General features: G+C 40.4%; 2 protein-coding genes across 2 annotated transcripts in view; one reads left to right on the top strand and one right to left on the bottom strand.

Moving 5' to 3' along the window:
* Positions 1–2,915, bottom strand: part of LOC121388063 (alanine--glyoxylate aminotransferase 2, mitochondrial-like) — a 61,470-nt gene extending 58,555 nt beyond the window's left edge. Inside the window, exon 1 of the mRNA XM_041519267.1 lies at positions 2,781–2,915. Within this exon, the coding sequence (XP_041375201.1) occupies positions 2,781–2,844 (64 nt within the window). The 5' untranslated portion in view covers positions 2,845–2,915. The remainder of the gene's footprint in view (positions 1–2,780) is intronic.
* A 2,392-nt stretch (positions 2,916–5,307) lies between these two features.
* LOC121388647 (ER membrane protein complex subunit 4-like) lies at positions 5,308–21,285 on the top strand. The gene is made up of 5 exons (XM_041520083.1): positions 5,308–5,421; positions 9,435–9,549; positions 10,426–10,579; positions 18,549–18,706; positions 21,195–21,285. Exons 1-5 carry the CDS (start codon positions 5,327–5,329, stop codon positions 21,228–21,230), a joined length of 558 nt encoding a protein of 185 aa, XP_041376017.1. The 5' UTR covers positions 5,308–5,326; the 3' UTR covers positions 21,231–21,285.

The raw sequence follows: 21,285 nt of genomic DNA, 5'->3' as shown, positions 1-21,285 counted from the left end.
AACAACTTAACTTTCATACTAATACATAGTTTTTCCTAAAATAAAACAATAAAACATGTTATTTGGTGATTGTGTACAACCTATCAAATTCTAATTGTCTTTAATTACGCAAGAATTAATCACTTATTTGGCCGAGTTTATTATAAAATCTTGGACTTTTCAACGCCAAGTATTGCATGCCACTGGAAAGGTCGTGAACTCTACTTTTTAAATATAGCAAGTGCGCAGATATATTTGTCATGTAGGAGTAATGCGCATTGAGACAATTTCCGTGGCAAAATTCAACAATTACTTTTTCCCAAACTACAAAATAAGAAAAACGTGCGATCGTCTGTTCAATTTATGAAGTAAAAATGCATTTGAAGTAGTACTAAGACTGTGTATGTTGTAATGCGAGACGTGAAACGTATTTAAATCGAGCTAAATCGAGACGAACATGTAAAAAAAAAACAAGTGCCTGCTCGATTCACGGTATCAATTGAGAAAATGGCGGCGCCCGTGAGACCAGCATGTGTAATGACAAAGGAAGCTGAGGTGGCTCGCCAGTTGAATTCGCTGTTAAACATCAATGCCAGTATGAGAAACATTGCTTCTGACGTTGTGTTACAAGACATTATTATGGACTACTTTGTAATTAGGGATCAGAGTGAGTCGGAATCGGATTTCGAATCAAACGAATCTATTTACTGAAATCGAGGTGGTCATCGGGCTCATTACTCTGGCCGTGTTACAACCTGGTATGTGAGAACTTACTGTATGTTCAAAGCTGGAGAACTATTGACTTATGTTTAACTAAATATTCCTGTCTAATCATAGCATTCATATTTGGTGTGAGCACTGATAGTTTCTCATTTTATTGATGGTGGATACTATTGTGCATTTTTTTTTTTTTTTTTTTTTTTTTTTTTTTTAAAAGGGGGGTGGGGTGGGGAATGTATAATGGAGGTTCAATATAAATTCTTGTCAATGGCATATACTGTTAAAACAAATATTACATGGTTACAGAGTACAGAATAACTTGGTTGGCATATATTATTATTATTAATGAAGATTTCAAGCAATAATGAATCAGGTTTTTTGTGTAAAACTTCGGACTTCATTTTCTCAAAGATGGTCCTTTGAAAAAAAATCATAACTGTCTGTACAAAAAGTTCAATATTTCGGAAAGTTTTCATCAGATTTTCATAATTAAAACAGAATTTTGCTCTGTAGAATGTGCTTTATCTTATTCCTTCAAAAACACCTTCTTCTCTTTTTTGACCATGTGGCACCTTTTGTCATGCAGCCACACATATAATATATCGTACCGTCATATAAATTCAAACATCATATGTTTTTGAACAGCTCATTCATACGCAATTTTCCAAGTGCGTACTGAACGTGTGACGTCAGCAAACACTGCAGATTGACAAGAAGAAGTTGTGCATTGTTCGCTACACTTCTGTGTGTAATTATGGCAATGAATTTATTGAAAAATAATGTTAATGAATCGCTAGTTTTGGGTACATCATGTAAATACAAACGTAGCACTTTACCGCATTGGCTACATCTGCACTCGATGTGCCGTCTGCTTTGTAAATATTGAATACGTCATTCACTTTAAAGGGAAATAAATCTGATTCTTTTAGAAAAATATGGAAGCCTGGTTAGACCATTTCTTATTAACGTCTGCGAGACTTTACAATATTCCTTTTCTGAAGGTAAGGGTTCCTTTTTCTGTTTTAAACTACTTCTCGCACTGAGAGATCCAGATCATGTCAATACACCCAAGAACATCTTTCTAAGGCATATTCTGCTGTAATAAACAATCACGTAGACATCCGTAAGGCTGCCAAAAGGTTTTCAGTCCCAGTTACAACACTGTATGACCCCTATAGAGGGAGATTGACGTGTCATGTAGCAAATCTGAACCTCAAACCTTTTTATCTAAAAATGAGGAAGCTAAACATTTTGGTCACAGCCAAGACATGGCATACCATACATACATATTCTTGTGCTGCTACGGAACATTGTTTATTTGTAGAAACAATCACGTGTTCGAAAACATATGACGTAACTTCCTCACAATATATCCTAACACAATGTCGGAAAAACGTTTCTGCTGCAACCATTAATGTGTTTAACATCAATAATTATGTCGTGGATTATATTGCAATGAACAGTTAACAAAGATTATTTAGCTTTTAATTCAGAATTCATTACAGAAATTTGCAATATTTGCTTATCTGTTCGAAAACATATTATGGGAGGATACATTTATCTGCAGTAACAATAACATAAATATACATTAATTACATGAGCAAACATCTGAATCAACAAATACATATGTAATTTAACTTTAATCCTTATTACTAGCGATATTAATATTTAGGTCAAATCAAATATTGTCAGAAGTGTAGAGCCATAAAAAAACATCAACTATGGCGTTCGTGAATTATTTTTCACAAAACCACACACCCTCGTACATTCTCCATTAGTTTATACAGACGTGAAATGCAAACAATTTGAAATTACTTCCAACTCATATACAGATTTGTTTATAATAATAATAAATAAATAATCAAATAATGTCCAAGGTACTATGAAACGTTGTTAATTGGCTATAGATATAGACTTTGTAATAATTAATAAATAAATAATCAAATAATCAAGTCACATAACATATAATAGGCCTAGGCAGATCTACACTCATAAATGCTACGCTTCGCTGATGCTACGCTGGGACATGCGCTTGGGTTGGGCCAATGGACATTTTTAAAAGAATGCGAAACACGTCTCACCGCACCGCACTTGCATCAATAAACTTCGGGAATTGTTCATACTTCGGCCTATCTGCACCGCCATCGTAATATGATTTAGCTTGCTTTAACTACTCGCAAAACCGCTTTGAACTGCCTAAGAGTAGCTTGACACCTTGCGTGGCTGATCGACCTTCACATCTGTCGTCTGGAATGACCCCGGGATTGAATGAAGTGATTGGCTGAAAAATACATTACTGCTCACTCTAGCCAATGACAATCAACTTTTGTCTGTGAACTGTTGCATGAATAAACACCGCTGTTGTGGAATATCCCCACCACGTTTCTACACATTATATATAAACAGTGTGTAACTGGCACACGAGGTCAATGTCATCAACAAGTCACGGAACATTTATCACCGTATGTCATCCATCGTACACAGGATATTGCGAGCTCAATTGATAACATTAATAACTATGAATATTATGCAGTTGTTTGATAGATAATCTGTTAACATAATTATTTCGTCGGAAAACCTTTTAAAATAACGTATTGTCAAATAATACACAAATTATCACGATTGCTCAACGTCATTTTCACAACACCTGATAAAAATGTCCATTTACTAAATAATTATTGTGATATGGCGCTTAAATTATATTAAATATATTTTATAAGTTTAACATATAAATATAATTTGTCTAAAAAATTAAAATCCCAAATTACTGTGTACTGTGGACTCCCCGGAAAATATGAAATCTCTGAAAGCCTAAAAAGAGTTTTCCTGGCATCTGGAACTTAAATAAAAATTGTAAAACAATTATTTTCGACTATGTCGTAGATTGTATTTTTGTTATTACGGTTATTTATTTAGGCCTTTTTTTTTTTTTTTTTTTTTTTTTTTTTTTTTACTACCAGATAATGAAATTCTAACAGACAAGAGGAGTTAAGGGTATTGGCAATTGCTTATAGATACGTGCATAAGCGTATGAGACAGGGAACGGGGCGGACCAAAACCTCAAATTCGGGCAAAAATAATGGAGATATTCGGGGGGAAAATGTGCTAACCTGAGACCTTTTTACCATTTATTTCCATCATTTCACCTGTAAAATTAGTAGTTGTAATCCATATACAAATGTGTAGTGATTCGTTTGTAACCCTATATAGCTGTTTGGTAGTAATGGTAATATGAATAAATATTGTTATCCATAGATGCCTCAGCACTACATGTATGATAATTTTCTTGAACATATTTATGAAAAACGAATCACATTACTTTCTTAAAAATTGTATCATCGCGAACCCTCCGACCCCCCCCCCCCCCCTAAATACGGACCTGGTATATATCGATACAATGAATATATAAACCACCAAACGTCTATGGCGTCCGGGTGTATGTTCACCTGTAACAATTTGAAAAGATGTTCCGAAATGCAATTTCCTACATTCTACAAGTAAATAGCTCATCATGACAAATGTAAGTAAATGCATAATTTATAAATGCATTTTTACGATGTATAACATCTGTACATATGATGTAGGCCTATATACATTGAATATATAACCACCACGCTTCTAGGAGGGTACGGGGGTACGCAATCCAGAAACGTTTGAAAAGTAGATGTCCTGAAACGCAATGCCTGATGTACGGTCGGTCTAGGTTTGATCACCGTTGGTAGGCCTGTTGGGCTAATTCTGGTAATAGCCATTGGTATACAGGCCATTCAAATATTACGTAAGGCTCGAGGGGGTGTTACGTAACGCACTTTAAAACATGTTTTATTACTAAAGTCTTTTATTTAGTTTTTTGTTTTTCATAAACGCTCTTTTCACGACGACAATGTAAAACGTAGGTAGTTATAGCTAGGCGTATACATACAATATATAAGGATTATAAATATAGCGTTATGGAACGTTACAGTGGGGAAGGAGGGTCTCTAATTTTTACCAAAATAGCGTTACGTGATATTTGAACGGCCCCATACAATGAGCCATAGCGCTGTCGGTCTGGTATCGATATAGCTCGAATCACCGCCAGCCCTCCCCTTATTGATATTGATATGTATTTCTCATTCCAGCCAGTGCACCATGGCTGGTATATCAAAGTTCGTGGTATCCTGTCTGACTGTGCATACAAATGATCCCTTGCTACTGATGGAAAAAGGTAGCGGGTTTCCTCTTTAAGACTATATGTAAAAAGTACCAAATGTTTGACATCCAATAGCCAATAATTAATGTGCTCTAGTGGTGTCGCTTAACAAAACAAACTTTCAACTGTGTGTGTGTGTGTGTGTGAGAGAGAGAGAGAGAGAGAGAGAGAGAGAGAGAGAGAGAGAGAGAGAGAGAGAGAGAGAGAGAGAGAGAGAGAGAGAGAGAGAGAGAGACAGACAGACAGACAGACAGACAGACAGACAGACAGACAAAGAGAGAGAGAGAGAGAGAAAAAGAGATAGAGATAGAGAGAGATCTTCAGTTTGGAGACTGGGTAGCACCCCATCCCCCGTCCGTCCTCCCTCTTCCCACATCTATGAATCAGTAGGTTCGCACTAATAAAAGGTAAGAAACTCCAAAAGAAGAATCCATCATGGCGTACAGAAACAGAGAACGAAAGTGGGCAATCGATTTTATGACTGAAAGAAATTATGATACAGTTGATTCCTCTGCTAGATCTGTTGTTTCGTACGTATTCTTATAAATTTCGGGAATTTAGTCTCAAAACATTTCCACTTCAAAAAAAATAATTGCAAAAACGGCTTCATATGGAGGCCATTGTTTACCGCAATGACCAGCGAATGGGCGGTCACTTTTTATTGATTTAATATTAACTAGGTGAAACCTAAAAGTGAGCGCGAGAGATACAAATTAAATATGCTGCATAAATATGAGTATGGAGGGGGGGGGGCATGCGCGTACACTGTATATTAATTACGTCACATTGTTCGGAGGCTTCCACCCCTCTTGAAAAGTATTCCATAAAAAAAAAAAAATCAAAAAAAAAATCACAGACGGCAAATAGTCAGGCGTTTTCTCCAAGGTGACATAGTTATAATTTAGTATGTGAAATCTGTCATTATAATATTTTTTTTCAAGATTTATGTCTGGACAAAATGTGAGGGAAATCTAACGGCAATTAAAGGTAGATGAGTAATTTATCATAGTTGTTAACAATGAGGTTTGGACTTTAGAGCGTTACATAATTATTGAACCGAGGAATGGAAGGATGTGATGTAATCTAATACGTTACGACATGCGTTGATTATGATATAATGCAATCGTGATGATGTCACATTAATTACATCACATACTTAAGAGGCTTCTACCCCTTTTGGAAAGTATTCCATAATAAAGTAAAATGGCAGATGGCGAGATATTACATGTTTTTTGTCCTAGATCTCAGCAAAGTCGATATAAATGACATGGGTACAATCTGGTATGTGGAATCTGTGTCGATGTGATGTTTTTTCCATGATTTCTGTCTTGGCAGATATGAGGAATATATATTGGTAATTAAAAGTAGGAGAGTATCGTAATTGTTAACAACGTGGTATGGACTTTAAAACGGTACGTAATTGTTGAACTACCGCCATATATATATGTATATAATATTATTTTGTTATGGCCACACCTATAGTCTGTCCCACCAATCTACGAAAATGTTGGGGCAGGGATTCAACAATTTTCAAAAAAACAATTTGCCACAGGGCAAGTGCCAATCAGATCAGATATTCACTTGCCCCACATATTTTTCCACTTGCCCATACTTCTTAAGGTAACCAATTGTGTTACTCCTATGTAATTTAATACAGTGCTTAATAATGTAATAATATTGAAAGTAATTGGTTTGATTGCACAAATAAAGAATATTGCCAATAAGTTACAACACTTACCCAGGAAGTACTAAATGTATATCTGTCCAGTAGTATCCACTGTCTTCTCTATTTGTTGATTTAAACTTTGTTTTTTTAAATAGTGTTCATTTGTTGATTTAAAATTTGTTATTTGTTTGGTAGTGTCCACTTGTTCATCTCAATATAATTATTGTGTCGATGTATGTATTAGTGGCCGTGGATGTGGCGAGAACCCTTTCCACTTGTGAGCCATTTTTTTATGACTGGCATTGGTTGAAAAATGTTTATGGATTTTGGCCCATGTGTCATTATTGTGAGTATATTATTTAACATTCTCTGCCCCAAAACACTTCTCTGGGATGTTTTTACCCTGTTCATAGCTGAGAAAAGTCTCTCACAAACAGCCGTGGCTGGGCTCAAAGTAAACATGAGCTCTGTTAATGTTTTTAAATAGTGCATGATTGGTAAACAACAGAAGGGGAGGGGGATGTACATCGATTGCAGCGTTGTATTTTTAATCTATTGAGCATAATTTATTTGTTAAAAACTATTAATAAAGCAGAAAAAAAAAATCATGTATGCTTAGAGGGCATCGCACTATCATGATTATGGCATAGGGCTAATGAAATCGAACTTCACCTTACCCGTTCATTTTACGTAGATTTACATTTCCAAAGTACCGAAAAACATCTACCGGGTAAACTAAAATATCTTGCAACGTTTATAAGGATACAGTTCATAATATGTATGCTTTGTTCAAGTGAACTCGGAAATTATAAACATGCTTTACCTACGCCCCCGTTCATTTGCAAACAGTAGATTCCAGAGTCCACCGCGTTAACGTCTAATATAATTTGAATATGACAATTGTTGCAAGGATTAAACATTTTGATTGCATTCACAAGGCATGTATATTTTATTTTTATTTAAAATACACCTGCGAAGTCACAGTATTGTCTCAACGTTCATTATTTTTCAGTAATGGAGAGATGAAACCTTACTTAAATAACCCACCAAAATCATTAGTGTTAATTTCCATACTAACATATATTCACATAAAATTATTACTCAGTGGTGTATTTTAAGTAGAGGAATATCCTCGTAACTCTCCATTCCTGTCTCCATTATTTTTCAGGAATGGAGAGTTACTTGGACATTCCCCTATACATAAGCTGTAAAGCGTATTGGACGCTATTTCCAAGTTTGAAGATCATCGAATTCAGTCAAACGTTCAGTGGCGGAAATTACCAATCTTAGTCGATAGGAAAAGGGGAATAACTCAAAAGTTGTTATTGAACTTTTCAACACATTGTTTTCCGTTTTGGTGTTAACGCATTGGCAAGAGTTCCGATCATTCCAGCATTTAGGGTTAGGGTTAGTTCTCCTTAGAGCTATGTAAATGCTCGAACGATCGGAACTCTTTCCAAAGGTTTTATCGAGATTTGTAACAAAATTTAAAAATAAAAACAGTTTTAAGTGTTAATTAGTCACTTGTCATCGTGCATATGCAGTTAACATAATTACTTACCCGGCATGAAAATTCCACTTGGCATGGGCGTTGAGCGATAGGATTTGGGGTGTGGGTTTTTTAACGCAATTTCACTTCCGTTTTGACAAAATTTCTATGCCTTATATATGGGACTCAGTCTGTTTATGTAATTTCACCTTGTCATAAGTGCTCGCTATAAACAAATGTGGTGTTTCATCGTCCGAATGCATCAAAAGCGAAACATTGAAGCAATATTTTTTTACCGTTAGAGCATATTTGTAATTCAATTTGCATTTATACATAAAATAAAAAAATATAATCATGTTCAAACCTCCACATGAAAAACAATTGACTGGAGTGATTAATTGCTTCCCTAACTTATAGTCCTTCCCACACGGATCGCCTTTTTCATGCTATGGAATTTACTACAAGTTATTTATTTCTGAGCAGACTGTTTTCTAAATTGCACACAATTTGTTGGGGTTTTTTATTTCCAAAAACCTTTCTTCTTAATTATTTGCCAAAAAACAAAACAAAAAAACAAAAAATTGTAGGAGGATGGAAGGGATTATGATCATCATTATGGACAGCCATTTATGATTGATACCATATAAATGCACATGGTAAAGGGAGAGAAAAAATACTCCGTTAAACTAGTCTCAGGGAGGGAGGGGGAGCGAGAGTTATACATATAGCTCCCCATTAACTACAAGGTCTGCATGTTGAACACAACTAAATTGCTAATGTCTAGCCTGGGATTCAAACCCACATTCTTTGGCATGATGCTCTGGTTACGTGCGGTTATCACTAGACCATAAATTGCATAAGTGTTATAAACCCAACTAAAATCACTTCTTACTGAATAAAATTAATATTAATTGATTAAATACTAATTTGAAATCCTTATGAGTGTTGATAGAATTAATCAGAATGATCATTTATAATCCATATTGGAGGAAAATGTAATTAAAAGTGAAAGAGTGAACCATTACGTAGGAAATTATTAGTATAAACAAAAAAATATGGCAACAGTTGTTTACCAATAAATCTTGCTGGAACTGGTGAATGTTTTACCCATGTGGACTCTCATATCAGTTTGTTTATAAAAAAAACTTTAATGTAAATAAAACAAGTTTTTTTTAACAAATTACCATCATGTTAAATCTCCTTTTTGTTACAGGTCTTTGTGTAGGTGTAAGGCCACAACATTGACTTCTCTCACACTAACCACTAACCCCCTGTCCCTGTCAGACAGTCCAGATAGCTGAGGTTTGTGTCCAGGACAGCATGCTTGAACTGTAATTGGATATATGCATGGAAATAAGTATAATTGAAATGATTTATGTACTTTGCAGAACAAGACACAGAGTGGTCCCATCTAGCAATTTGCTGTACCCAGTGGGCTTCGTCCAGGAAGGAATCATGCAAGAACGCGCACAGGATGGCGCTGATCAAAACCTCATTGTAAAGGTACAGTGTGTGCTTATTATTACCCATATAGTTAAAATATCTTGGTTCATATCAAAGTGTTATGCCCCACTGGAATGTAAAGTGGGACGTAACACCTCAGCAATATACAATTGGTACATTATGATCTCAATAGGCTTCCTGAAGTGTTGGTCAAATGACTTCAGTGACATGAATTAAAATCAATTATGGCTAATAAATAGTGTACCGGTATTAAACTCGCTATCATTTTGTATCATGTTTATGTTCGTATCATGTTTGTATCTACCATAGTTTGACACCCAATAGCCGATGTATTTTTCGTGCTGGGGTGTCGTTAAACATCTATTATATTCTATTATGTTTATATCATGAAATCATTTTCAATGTCACTCACTTAAACTTGCGACAGTTGAAAATAATTTCAGTCAGAACATAAACATGATACAAAATGGAAACTCGTTTACTATCCTATAATTCTGTCATAAAGGGGGTGGGACCTAGCCCAGATGTCAAGCACTCGCTTGATGCACAGTCCATCTAGGATCGATCCCTGTCGGTTATTTGACGTTCCAGCTAGTGCTTCACAACTGGTGTAATAAAGGCTGTGCTATGTACTATCCTGTCTCTTGTATGCTGCATATAAAATACATGCAGAAGTTTATATAGACAGTGATCAACAATGAAGTAGGTAACAACAATCAGATTTCCCTAGTGACTGATTTTGTTCATTAGATACATGTTAAAACAACTCGTAAAATAAATAGTATCTAACGGACACATGTAGTATTCTTTATATATTTTATTTTAACAATATTATTTGAGACAGTGTGTATAGGTCACCTGAAGTATTGAATACAATATCTTATTAATTTATTGCTTTTTTTTTGCTTTTTTCAGAGATCCTGGGATATAGCACTTGGACCCATCAAGCAAGTGCCAATGAACATGTTTATAATGTGGATGGCCGGCAATTCCATTTCTATTTTCCCCATCATGATGGTCGGCATGATGTTTTTCAGGCCAATTCAGGCATTGTTTGGAATTCAGAATAGTGAGTAGCAGTATAAAGACTAATATATATAAATTTAGTGGAAAAAAGATACTGGTTTTAAGTGGAATACCCCCCACCCCCCACCCACCCCACCCTCAAAAAAAAAAAAAAAAAAAAAACTTCATGTAACAGTGGAATCCCTAAATATAAAAATGGAGAATACTTGGTTAATGACAGGTTTTTGACCTTATCCTGTGAAGGGGGCGTGATGTAGCCCAGTGGTAAAGCGTTCACTTGATGCACAGTTGGCCTTATCCTGTGAAGGGGGCGTGATGTAGCCCAGTGGTAAAGCGTTCACTTGATGCACAGTTGGCCTTATCCTGTGAAGGGGGCGTGATGTAGCCCAGTGGTAAAGCGTTCACTTGATGCACAGTTGGCCTTATCCTGTGAAGGGGGCGTGATGTAGCCCAGTGGTAAAGCGTTCACTTGATGCACAGTTGGCCTTATCCTGTGAAGGGGGCGTGATGTAGCCCAGTGGTAAAGCGTTCACTTGATGCACAGTTGGCCTTATCCTGTGAAGGGGGCGTGATGTAGCCCAGTGGTAAAGCGTTCACTTGATGCACAGTTGGCCTTATCCTGTGAAGGGGGCGTGATGTAGCCCAGTGGTAAAGCGTTCACTTGATGCACAGTTGGCCTTATCCTGTGAAGGGGGCGTGATGTAGCCCAGTGGTAAAGCGTTCACTTGATGCACAGTTGGCCTTATCCTGTGAAGGGGGCGTGATGTAGCCCAGTGGTAAAGCGTTCACTTGATGCACAGTTGGCCTTATCCTGTGAAGGGGGCGTGATGTAGCCCAGTGGTAAAGCGTTCACTTGATGCACAGTTGGCCTTATCCTGTGAAGGGGGCGTGATGTAGCCCAGTGGTAAAGCGTTCACTTGATGCACAGTTGGCCTTATCCTGTGAAGGGGGCGTGATGTAGCCCAGTGGTAAAGAGTTCACTTGATGCACAGTTGGCCTTATCCTGTGAAGGGGGCGTGATGTAGCCCAGTGGTAAAGCGTTCACTTGATGCACAGTTGGCCTTATCCTGTGAAGGGGGCGTGATGTAGCCCAGTGGTAAAGAGTTCACTTGATGCACAGTTGGCCTTATCCTGTGAAGGGGGCGTGATGTAGCCCAGTGGTAAAGCGTTCACTTGATACACAGTTGGCCTTATCCTGTGAAGGGGGCGTGATGTAGCCCAGTGGTAAAGCGTTCACTTGATGCACAGTTGGCCTTATCCTGTGAAGGGGGCGTGATGTAGCCCAGTGGTAAAGCGTTCACTTGATGCACAGTTGGCCTTATCCTGTGAAGGGGGCGTGATGTAGCCCAGTGGTAAAGCGTTCACTTGATGCACAGTTGGCCTTATCCTGTGAAGGGGGCGTGATGTAGCCCAGTGGTAAAGCGTTCACTTGATGCACAGTTGGCCTTATCCTGTGAAGGGGGCGTGATGTAGCCCAGTGGTAAAGCGTTCACTTGATGCACAGTTGGCCTTATCCTGTGAAGGGGGCGTGATGTAGCCCAGTGGTAAAGCGTTCACTTGATGCACAGTTAACCTTATCCTGTGAAGGGGGCGTGATGTAGCCCAGTGGTAAAGCGTTCACTTGATGCACAGTTGGCCTTATCCTGTGAAGGGGGCGTGATGTAGCCCAGTGGTAAAGCGTTCACTTGATGCACAGTTGGCCTTATCCTGTGAAGGGGGCGTGATGTAGCCCAGTGGTAAAGCGTTCACTTGATGCACAGTTGGCCTTATCCTGTGAAGGGGGCGTGATGTAGCCCAGTGGTAAAGCGTTCACTTGATGCACAGTTAACCTTATCCTGTGAAGGGGGCGTGATGTAGCCCAGTGGTAAAGCGTTCACTTGATGCACAGTTGGCCTTATCCTGTGAAGGGGGCGTGATGTAGCCCAGTGGTAAAGCGTTCACTTGATGCACAGTTGGCCTTATCCTGTGAAGGGGGCGTGATGTAGCCCAGTGGTAAAGCGTTCACTTGATGCACAGTTGGCCTTATCCTGTGAAGGGGGCGTGATGTAGCCCAGTGGTAAAGCGTTCACTTGATGCACAGTTGATCCTTATCCTGTGAAGGGGGCGTGATGTAGCCCAGTGGTAAAGCGTTCACTTGATGCACAGTTGGCCTTATCCTGTGAAGGGGGCGTGATGTAGCCCAGTGGTAAAGCGTTCACTTGATGCACAGTTGGCCTTATCCTGTGAAGGGGGCGTGATGTAGCCCAGTGGTAAAGCGTTCACTTGATGCACAGTTGGCCTTATCCTGTGAAGGGGGCGTGATGTAGCCCAGTGGTAAAGCGTTCACTTGATGCACAGTTGACCTTATCCTGTGAAGGGGGCGTGATGTAGCCCAGTGGTAAAGCGTTCACTTGATGCACAGTTGGCCTTATCCTGTGAAGGGGGCGTGATGTAGCCCAGTGGTAAAGCGTTCACTTGATGCACAGTTGGCCTTATCCTGTGAAGGGGGCGTGATGTAGCCCAGTGGTAAAGCGTTCACTTGATGCACAGTTGACCTTATCCTGTGAAGGGGGCGTGATGTAGCCCAGTGGTAAAGCGTTCACTTGATGCACAGTTGGCCTTATCCTGTGAAGGGGGCGTGATGTAGCCCAGTGGTAAAGCGTTCACTTGATGCACAGTTGGCCTTATCCTGTGAAGGGGGCGTGATGTAGCCCAGTGGTAAAGCGTTCACTTGATGCACAGTTGACCTTATCCTGTGAAGGGGGCGTGATGTAGCCCAGTGATGTAGCCCAGTGGTAAAGCGTTCACTTGATGCACAGTTGGCCTTATCCTGGTAAAGCGTTCACTTGATGCACAGGGGCGTGATGTAGCCCAGTGGTAAAGCGTTCACTTGATGCACAGTTGGCCTTATCCTGTGAAGGGGGCGTGATGTAGCCCAGTGGTAAAGCGTTCACTTGATGCACAGTTGGCCTTATCCTGTGAAGGGGGCGTGATGTAGCCCAGTGGTAAAGCGTTCACTTGATGCACAGTTGGCCTTATCCTGTGAAGGGGGCGTGATGTAGCCCAGTGGTAAAGCGTTCACTTGATGCACAGTTGGCCTTATCCTGTGAAGGGGGCGTGATGTAGCCCAGTGGTAAAGCGTTCACTTGATGCACAGTTGACCTTATCCTGTGAAGGGGGCGTGATGTAGCCCAGTGGTAAAGCGTTCACTTGATGCACAGTTGGCCTTATCCTGTGAAGGGGGCGTGATGTAGCCCAGTGGTAAAGCGTTCACTTGATGCACAGTTGGCCTTATCCTGTGAAGGGGGCGTGATGTAGCCCAGTGGTAAAGCGTTCACTTGATGCACAGTTGACCTTATCCTGTGAAGGGGGCGTGATGTAGCCCAGTGGTAAAGCGTTCACTTGATGCACAGTTGACCTTATCCTGTGAAGGGGGCGTGATGTAGCCCAGTGGTAAAGCGTTCACTTGATGCACAGTTAACCTTATCCTGTGAAGGGGGCGTGATGTAGCCCAGTGGTAAAGCGTTCACTTGATGCACAGTTGGCCTTATCCTGTGAAGGGGGCGTGATGTAGCCCAGTGGTAAAGCGTTCACTTGATGCACAGTTGGCCTTATCCTGTGAAGGGGGCGTGATGTAGCCCAGTGGTAAAGCGTTCACTTGATGCACAGTTGGCCTTATCCTGTGAAGGGGGCGTGATGTAGCCCAGTGGTAAAGCGTTCACTTGATGCACAGTTGGCCTTATCCTGTGAAGGGGGCGTGATGTAGCCCAGTGGTAAAGCGTTCACTTGATGCACAGTTGGCCTTATCCTGTGAAGGGGGCGTGATGTAGCCCAGTGGTAAAGCGTTCACTTGATGCACAGTTGGCCTTATCCTGTGAAGGGGGCGTGATGTAGCCCAGTGGTAAAGCGTTCACTTGATGCACAGTTGGCCTTATCCTGTGAAGGGGGCGTGATGTAGCCCAGTGGTAAAGCGTTCACTTGATGCACAGTTGGCCTTATCCTGTGAAGGGGGCGTGATGTAGCCCAGTGGTAAAGCGTTCACTTGATGCACAGTTGGCCTTATCCTGTGAAGGGGGCGTGATGTAGCCCAGTGGTAAAGCGTTCACTTGATGCACAGTTGACCTTATCCTGTGAAGGGGGCGTGATGTAGCCCAGTGGTAAAGCGTTCACTTGATGCACAGTTGGCCTTATCCTGTGAAGGGGGCGTGATGTAGCCCAGTGGTAAAGCGTTCACTTGATGCACAGTTGACCTTATCCTGTGAAGGGGGCGTGATGTAGCCCAGTGGTAAAGCGTTCACTTGATGCACAGTTGGCCTTATCCTGTGAAGGGGGCATGATGTAGCCCAGTGGTAAAGCGTTCACTTGATGCACAGTTGACCTTATCCTGTGAAGGGGGCGTGATGTAGCCCAGTGGTAAAGCGTTCACTTGATGCACAGTTGGCCTTATCCTGTGAAGGGGGCGTGATGTAGCCCAGTGGTAAAGCGTTCACTTGATGCACAGTTGACCTTATCCTGTGAAGGGGGCGTGATGTAGCCCAGTGGTAAAGCATTCACTTGATGCACAGTTGGCCTTATCCTGTGAAGGGGGCGTGATGTAGCCCAGTGGTAAAGCGTTCACTTGATGCACAGTTGGCCTTATCCTGTGAAGGGGGCGTGATGTAGCCCAGTGGTAAAGCGTTCACTTGATGCACAGTTGGCCTTATCCTGTGAAGGGGGCGTGATGTAGCCCAGTGGTAAAGCGTTCACTTGATGCACAGTTGGCCTTATCCTGTGAAGGGGGCGTGATGTAGCCCAGTGGTAAAGCGTTCACTTGATGCACAGTTGGCCTTATCCTGTGAAGGGGGCGTGATGTAGCCCAGTGGTAAAGCGTTCACTTGATGCACAGTTGGCCTTATCCTGTGAAGGGGGCGTGATGTAGCCCAGTGGTAAAGCGTTCACTTGATGCACAGTTGGCCTTATCCTGGGAAGGGGGCGTGATGTAGCCCAGTGGTAAAGCGTTCACTTGATGCACAGTTGGCCTTATCCTGTGAAGGGGGCGTGATGTAGCCCAGTGGTAAAGCGTTCACTTGATGCACAGTTGGCCTTATCCTGGGAAGGGGGCGTGATGTAGCCCAGTGGTAAAGCGTTCACTTGATGCACAGTTGGCCTTATCCTGTGAAGGGGGCATGATGTAGCCCAGTGGTAAAGCGTTCACTTGATGCACAGTTGGCCTTATCCTGTGAAGGGGGCGTGATGTAGCCCAGTGGTAAAGCGTTCACTTGATGCACAGTTGGCCTTATCCTGTGAAGGGGGCATGATGTAGCCCAGTGGTAAAGCGTTCACTTGATGCACAGTTGGCCTTATCCTGTGAAGGGGGCGTGATGTAGCCCAGTGGTAAAGCGTTCACTTGATGCACAGTTGGCCTTATCCTGTGAAGGGGGCGTGATGTAGCCCAGTGGTAAAGCGTTCACTTGATGCACAGTTGGCCTTATCCTGTGAAGGGGGCGTGATGTAGCCCAGTGGTAAAGCGTTCACTTGATGCACAGTTGGCCTTATCCTGTGAAGGGGGCGTGATGTAGCCCAGTGGTAAAGCGTTCACTTGATGCACAGTTGGCCTTATCCTGTGAAGGGGGCGTGATGTAGCCCAGTGGTAAAGCGTTCACTTGATGCACAGTTGGCCTTATCCTGTGAAGGGGGCGTGATGTAGCCCAGTGGTAAAGCGTTCACTTGATGCACAGTTGGCCTTATCCTGTGAAGGGGGCGTGATGTAGCCCAGTGGTAAAGCGTTCACTTGATGCACAGTTGGCCTTATCCTGTGAAGGGGGCGTGATGTAGCCCAGTGGTAAAGCGTTCACTTGATGCACAGTTGGCCTTATCCTGTGAAGGGGGCGTGATGTAGCCCAGTGGTAAAGCGTTCACTTGATGCACAGTTGGCCTTATCCTGTGAAGGGGGCGTGATGTAGCCCAGTGGTAAAGCGTTCACTTGATGCACAGTTGGCCTTATCCTGTGAAGGGGGCGTGATGTAGCCCAGTGGTAAAGCGTTCACTTGATGCACAGTTGGCCTTATCCTGTGAAGGGGGCGTGATGTAGCCCAGTGGTAAAGCGTTCACTTGATGCACAGTTGGCCTTATCCTGTGAAGGGGGCGTGATGTAGCCCAGTGGTAAAGCGTTCACTTGATGCACAGTTGGTCTAGGAGTGGTCCCCGCCAGTGGACCCATTAGGCTATTTCTTGTTACAGCCAGTGCTCCGCAATTGGTATAAGAAAAGCCTGTGTAATGTAGCATATAAAAGATCCTTTGCAGCTGATCAAAAAGGTGTTTTTTTAATGGAGTAGTAACAGCAGGTTTCATCTCTCATGTGTGGTTTGATGCCATGCAACAGCAGATAAAATGTGTTGAGTTCATCGTTAAATAATCCATTTCTTTCTTTCTTTCTCCTTTCAAGGTAATTAAAAATTAACAATGCAGTAAAAAATATAATCAAAGGAAACAAGTGGAGTTTGACAAGCAGTATTCTGCTAGTCACTATAAGTATAATTGATTAACACAAACGGTGATTGTAATATAAAATATACTGCTCGACTCAGTCGAAAAGATAACACAGTGTTCTCACTGGGTGAAAATTGAAGGAGGGCGGCCGCACGGCACCACACCATTCAAAAAACAAAACAAAAAAGAAACAAACAAACGAAAACAATAAACGAAAAAAAGAAAGAAAAAAAGTAGATGGGGGGGATCTTGGTTACCATATTGTTGTGTGTTGGTTGACTTTGTGGAAAAACATACTTCTTATTTTGCCTGCAAAAAAGTTTATCCGAAATACAAGCAGACTCGTCTTTTAATTGAACCGAAGATGTTATCGGTCTGACATTCACGGGAAGTTCCGGTTTTGCTGAACCGATCAAAGTTTTAATATTATTATTTTTAATAAAGATTTCAAGATATACGAAAAACAATAAAGATGTTTGTAAAGTGATCCCCTAATGTCGGATACATTTTTTGTTATTTCCATCTTCATCGAATGAATCGATCGCTGAGATGAAATATCGCCAGCTGATAAAAAGTAGTTTCGTTTTTGTACAGACGGTGTATATATTATTTGGCACCCAAGATAAATTATTTTAATGATAAACACTACCACTTCCGTTGTTTTTAAAAGCGGTGATATCACCCCAAAATGAAAAGTTTATAATATTTTATAAAGAACTGCTGAATAAATAGAATGACGGAAATGACAAAAAGTAAAAATCATCAGTTACAACCTATTATATCTCCAATTGAGGACAAAATATGAGACGATAGTTAGTGGAAACAAAAGACAGAATGACCGTTCTGATCACGTGACAAATTTTGCACAAATGTTTTCATTGCTCAAATAAAGTATAACTTTTCTTGTTTGTATTAAACATACAAATGGATACAGGTATGGGACAAAATAGAGGCTGTTAAAAATAATGTTAAATTACGTTACGGTAACTGTCGTAAATGTTTCGTCAATTGCTTTTTCATACACAACGCGGCTTGTTTCCTTTGATGTCCAGTGTGCAGACTGATCGTTGTTTTTTTTGTGGGTTTTTTATGTGTGGAAAAAAGTGTGCATTTGGAAATAGCGGTGATAGGTGCAAATATAGTAGGGTGCTGAAAAATAAGGAGGGCGGAGAACGTAAAAGGAGGGCGGCAAAATGCAATAGCGGGGCGGGCCACCCTGCTTAAATGGAGCAGCGAGAACACTGTAATAGCAGGCCATATTTTACTTTCTAACCGGCCTCGATGATATCGTGGTTAAGCCATTGGACATAAGGCTGGTAGGTACAGGGTTCGCAGCCCGGTACCGGCTCCCACCCAGAGTGAGTTTTAACGACTCAGTGGGTAGGTGTAAGACCACAACACCCTCTTCTTTCTCACTAACAACTAACCTACTGATAGCTGAGAGGTGTGCCCAGGACAGCGTGCTTGAACCTTAATTGGATATAAGCACGAAAATAAGTTGAAATGATTTTACTTCCTACTTTGAGCCTTGTTTTTGGAGTAACTCCCTGATTTTCTCATTCAGCTTTCAAGATGATCGAAGGCGACCAGGCCATTCTGCAGAAGCTGGTTTACTTGGTGGGCAACGTGCTGTGTTTGGCGATGGCTGTTTACAAATGTTCCGTGATGGGACTTCTTCCTTCACACGCATCTGACTGGTTAGCATTCGTACAACCACAAGAGGTAATCTCATTAATAGACATTAAATTTGTGGAATTAAAAAAAAAAATTATGTAAAGAATCTGCTGGAGTCATAAAATCATTTAATATAGATATTTTGGGATTGCATTTCATAATCTTAGTCTTGCAAAATCAGGAAAGCATGGAATCGTGGTAATTTTGCAGTCTGGTGTGTTAGTAACCTGGGCCCACAATATCGTAAAACCGTCTTTGGCTATGCCATTGATTGTGACGTCTTAGCCTATGATAGTTTTACTATCAATCAATCAAGGTCAATCAAGCTTGGAAATTCATGGAACTTTGAGAAATTAATATTTGTTGATAATAATTCTTCCCCATCCAATTAAAATAACAAGAAAATGTCGACAGATTTACATTTGAATATGGTAATATTGTCAGATTATGTCGATGATTTAAAACAAAATTCTTGAAAAAGGTCATGGAAAATGTCTGAAAAGTCATGAAATTATGTTAAAAAGTCATAAAATTTCATCACTAAACAAAGTGATAAGCTGGTAATTTAGTTGTCCATTTGATTTATCAGTATACTCTCTGTGAGGGAAAGTACATCTAAAAGAACTCTTGCTGCTAATGTTAGAAGTAAATGTGGTTTATCGGTGTACTCTGTGAGGGAAAGTACATCTAAAAGAACTCTTGCTGCTAATGTTAGAAGTAACTGATTTATCGGTGTATAAAAGAACTCTTGCTGCTAATGTTAGAAGTAAATGTGGTTTATCGGTGTACTCTGTGAGGGAAAGTACATCTAAAAGAACTCTTGCTGCTAATGTTAGAAGTAACTGATTTATCGGTGTACTCTGTGAGGGAAAGTACATCTAAAAGAACTCTTGCTGCTAATGTTAGAAGTAAATGTGATTTATCGGTGTACTCTCTGTGAGGGAAAGTACATCTAAAAGAACTCTTGCTGCTAATGTTAGAAGTAAATGTGCTAATGTTTATCGGTGTGTACTCTGTGAGGGAAAGTACATCTAAAAGAACTCTTGCTGCTAATGTTAGAAGTAAATGGTTTATCGGTGTACTCTGTGAGGGAAAGTACATCTAAAAGAACTCTTGCTGCTAATGTTAGAAGTAAATGTGATTTATCGGTGTACTCTGTGAGGGAAAGTACATCTAAAAGAACTCTTGCTGCTAATGTTAGAAGTAAATGTGGTTTATCGGTGTACTCTGTGAGGGAAAGTACATCTAAAAGAACTCTTGCTGCTAATGTTAGAAGTAAATGTGATTTATCGGTGTACTCTGTGAGGGAAAGTACATCTAAAAGAACTCTTGCTGCTAATGTTAGAAGTAAATGTGATTTATCGGTGTACTCTCTGTGAGGGAAAGTACATCTAAAAGAACTCTTGCTGCTAATGTTAGAAGTAAATGTGGTTTATCGGTGTACTCTGTGAGGGAAAGTACATCTAAAAGAACTCTTGCTGCTAATGTTAGAAGTAAATGTGGTTTATCGGTGTACTCTGTGAGGGAAAGTACATCTAAAAGAACTCTTGCTGCTAATGTTAGAAGTAAATGTGATTTATCGGTGTACTCTCTGTGAGGGAAAGTACATCTAAAAGAACTCTTGCTGCTAATGTTAGAAGTAAATGTGGTTTATCGGTGTACTCTGTGAGGGAAAGTACATCTAAAAGAACTCTTGCTGCTAATGTTAGAAGTAAATGTGATTTATCGGTGTACTCTCTCTAAAAGTGAGGAAGTAAAGTACATCTAAAAGTAACTCTTTGCTGCTAATGTTAGAAGTAAATGTGGTTTATCGGTGTACTCTGTGAGGGAAAGTACATCTAAAAGAACTCTTGCTGCTAATGTTAGAAGTAAATGTGGTTTATCGGTGTACTCTGTGAGGGAAAGTACATCTAAAAGAACTCTTGCTGCTAATGTTAGAAGTAAATGTGGTTTATCGGTGTACTCTGTGAGGGAAAGTACATCTAAAAGAACTCTTGCTGCTAATGTTAGAAGTAAATGTGGTTTATCGGTGTACTCTGTGAGGGAAAGTACATCTAAAAGAACTCTTGCTGCTAATGTTAGAAGTAAATGTGATTTATCGGTGTACTCTGTGAGGGAAAGTACATCTAAAAGAACTCTTGCTGCTAATGTTAGAAGTAAATATGGTGGTAGCAGGCTTCTTTTTCCATTTCCATTCTACCGATCAAGTGTCGCCCGTACCACATTGGACACCCAAGGGACAACATCTGGCTCAGTAAGTAGAGCACTCATCTGAGGTGCTTGGATCATAGGATCAAACCACCTCAGCGGTTTCTATCGGTTTTTTTCCCATCCCAACCAATGCCACGGAACTGGTATATTAAAGGTTATGGTATGTGCTGTCTTGTTAAATAGAAAGTGTCAGAATTACAGTTTGACATCATTTGTAGATTTGGTAATGCAGAATAAAACCACTGAGAGTGAAAAAGTACTAATCTTTATATTTGATCGATCGAGAATGATTTTTAATTATGGCCTTTTTTCTTCTTTTTTTCAGAGAATGGAATGGTCTGGTGGTGGAGTTTTACTTTGATTTCTACTATTTTTCCAATTGCAATTTGTAAATAAAGATTATTAAGGAACTCTCA

This window comes from Gigantopelta aegis, chromosome 14 (assembly GCF_016097555.1).
Source record: "Gigantopelta aegis isolate Gae_Host chromosome 14, Gae_host_genome, whole genome shotgun sequence".
Taxonomy (NCBI): domain Eukaryota; kingdom Metazoa; phylum Mollusca; class Gastropoda; order Neomphalida; family Peltospiridae; genus Gigantopelta; species Gigantopelta aegis.
This window is presented reverse-complemented; position numbering and strand designations above follow the sequence as displayed.

What these genes read in the sequence shown, in the direction of transcription:
- LOC121388647 (XM_041520083.1), top strand. Translation starts at nt 5,327, where the DNA reads ATGGCGTACAGAAACAGAGAACGAAAGTGGGCAATCGATTTTATGACT. An exon ending in ATCAAAACCTCATTGTAAAG is followed by an intron (nt 9,550 to 10,425) that starts GTACAGTGTGTG and finishes TGCTTTTTTCAG; the next exon opens with AGATCCTGGGATATAGCACT. An exon ending in ATTGTTTGGAATTCAGAATA is followed by an intron (nt 10,580 to 18,548) that starts GTGAGTAGCAGT and finishes TTTCTCATTCAG; the next exon opens with CTTTCAAGATGATCGAAGGC.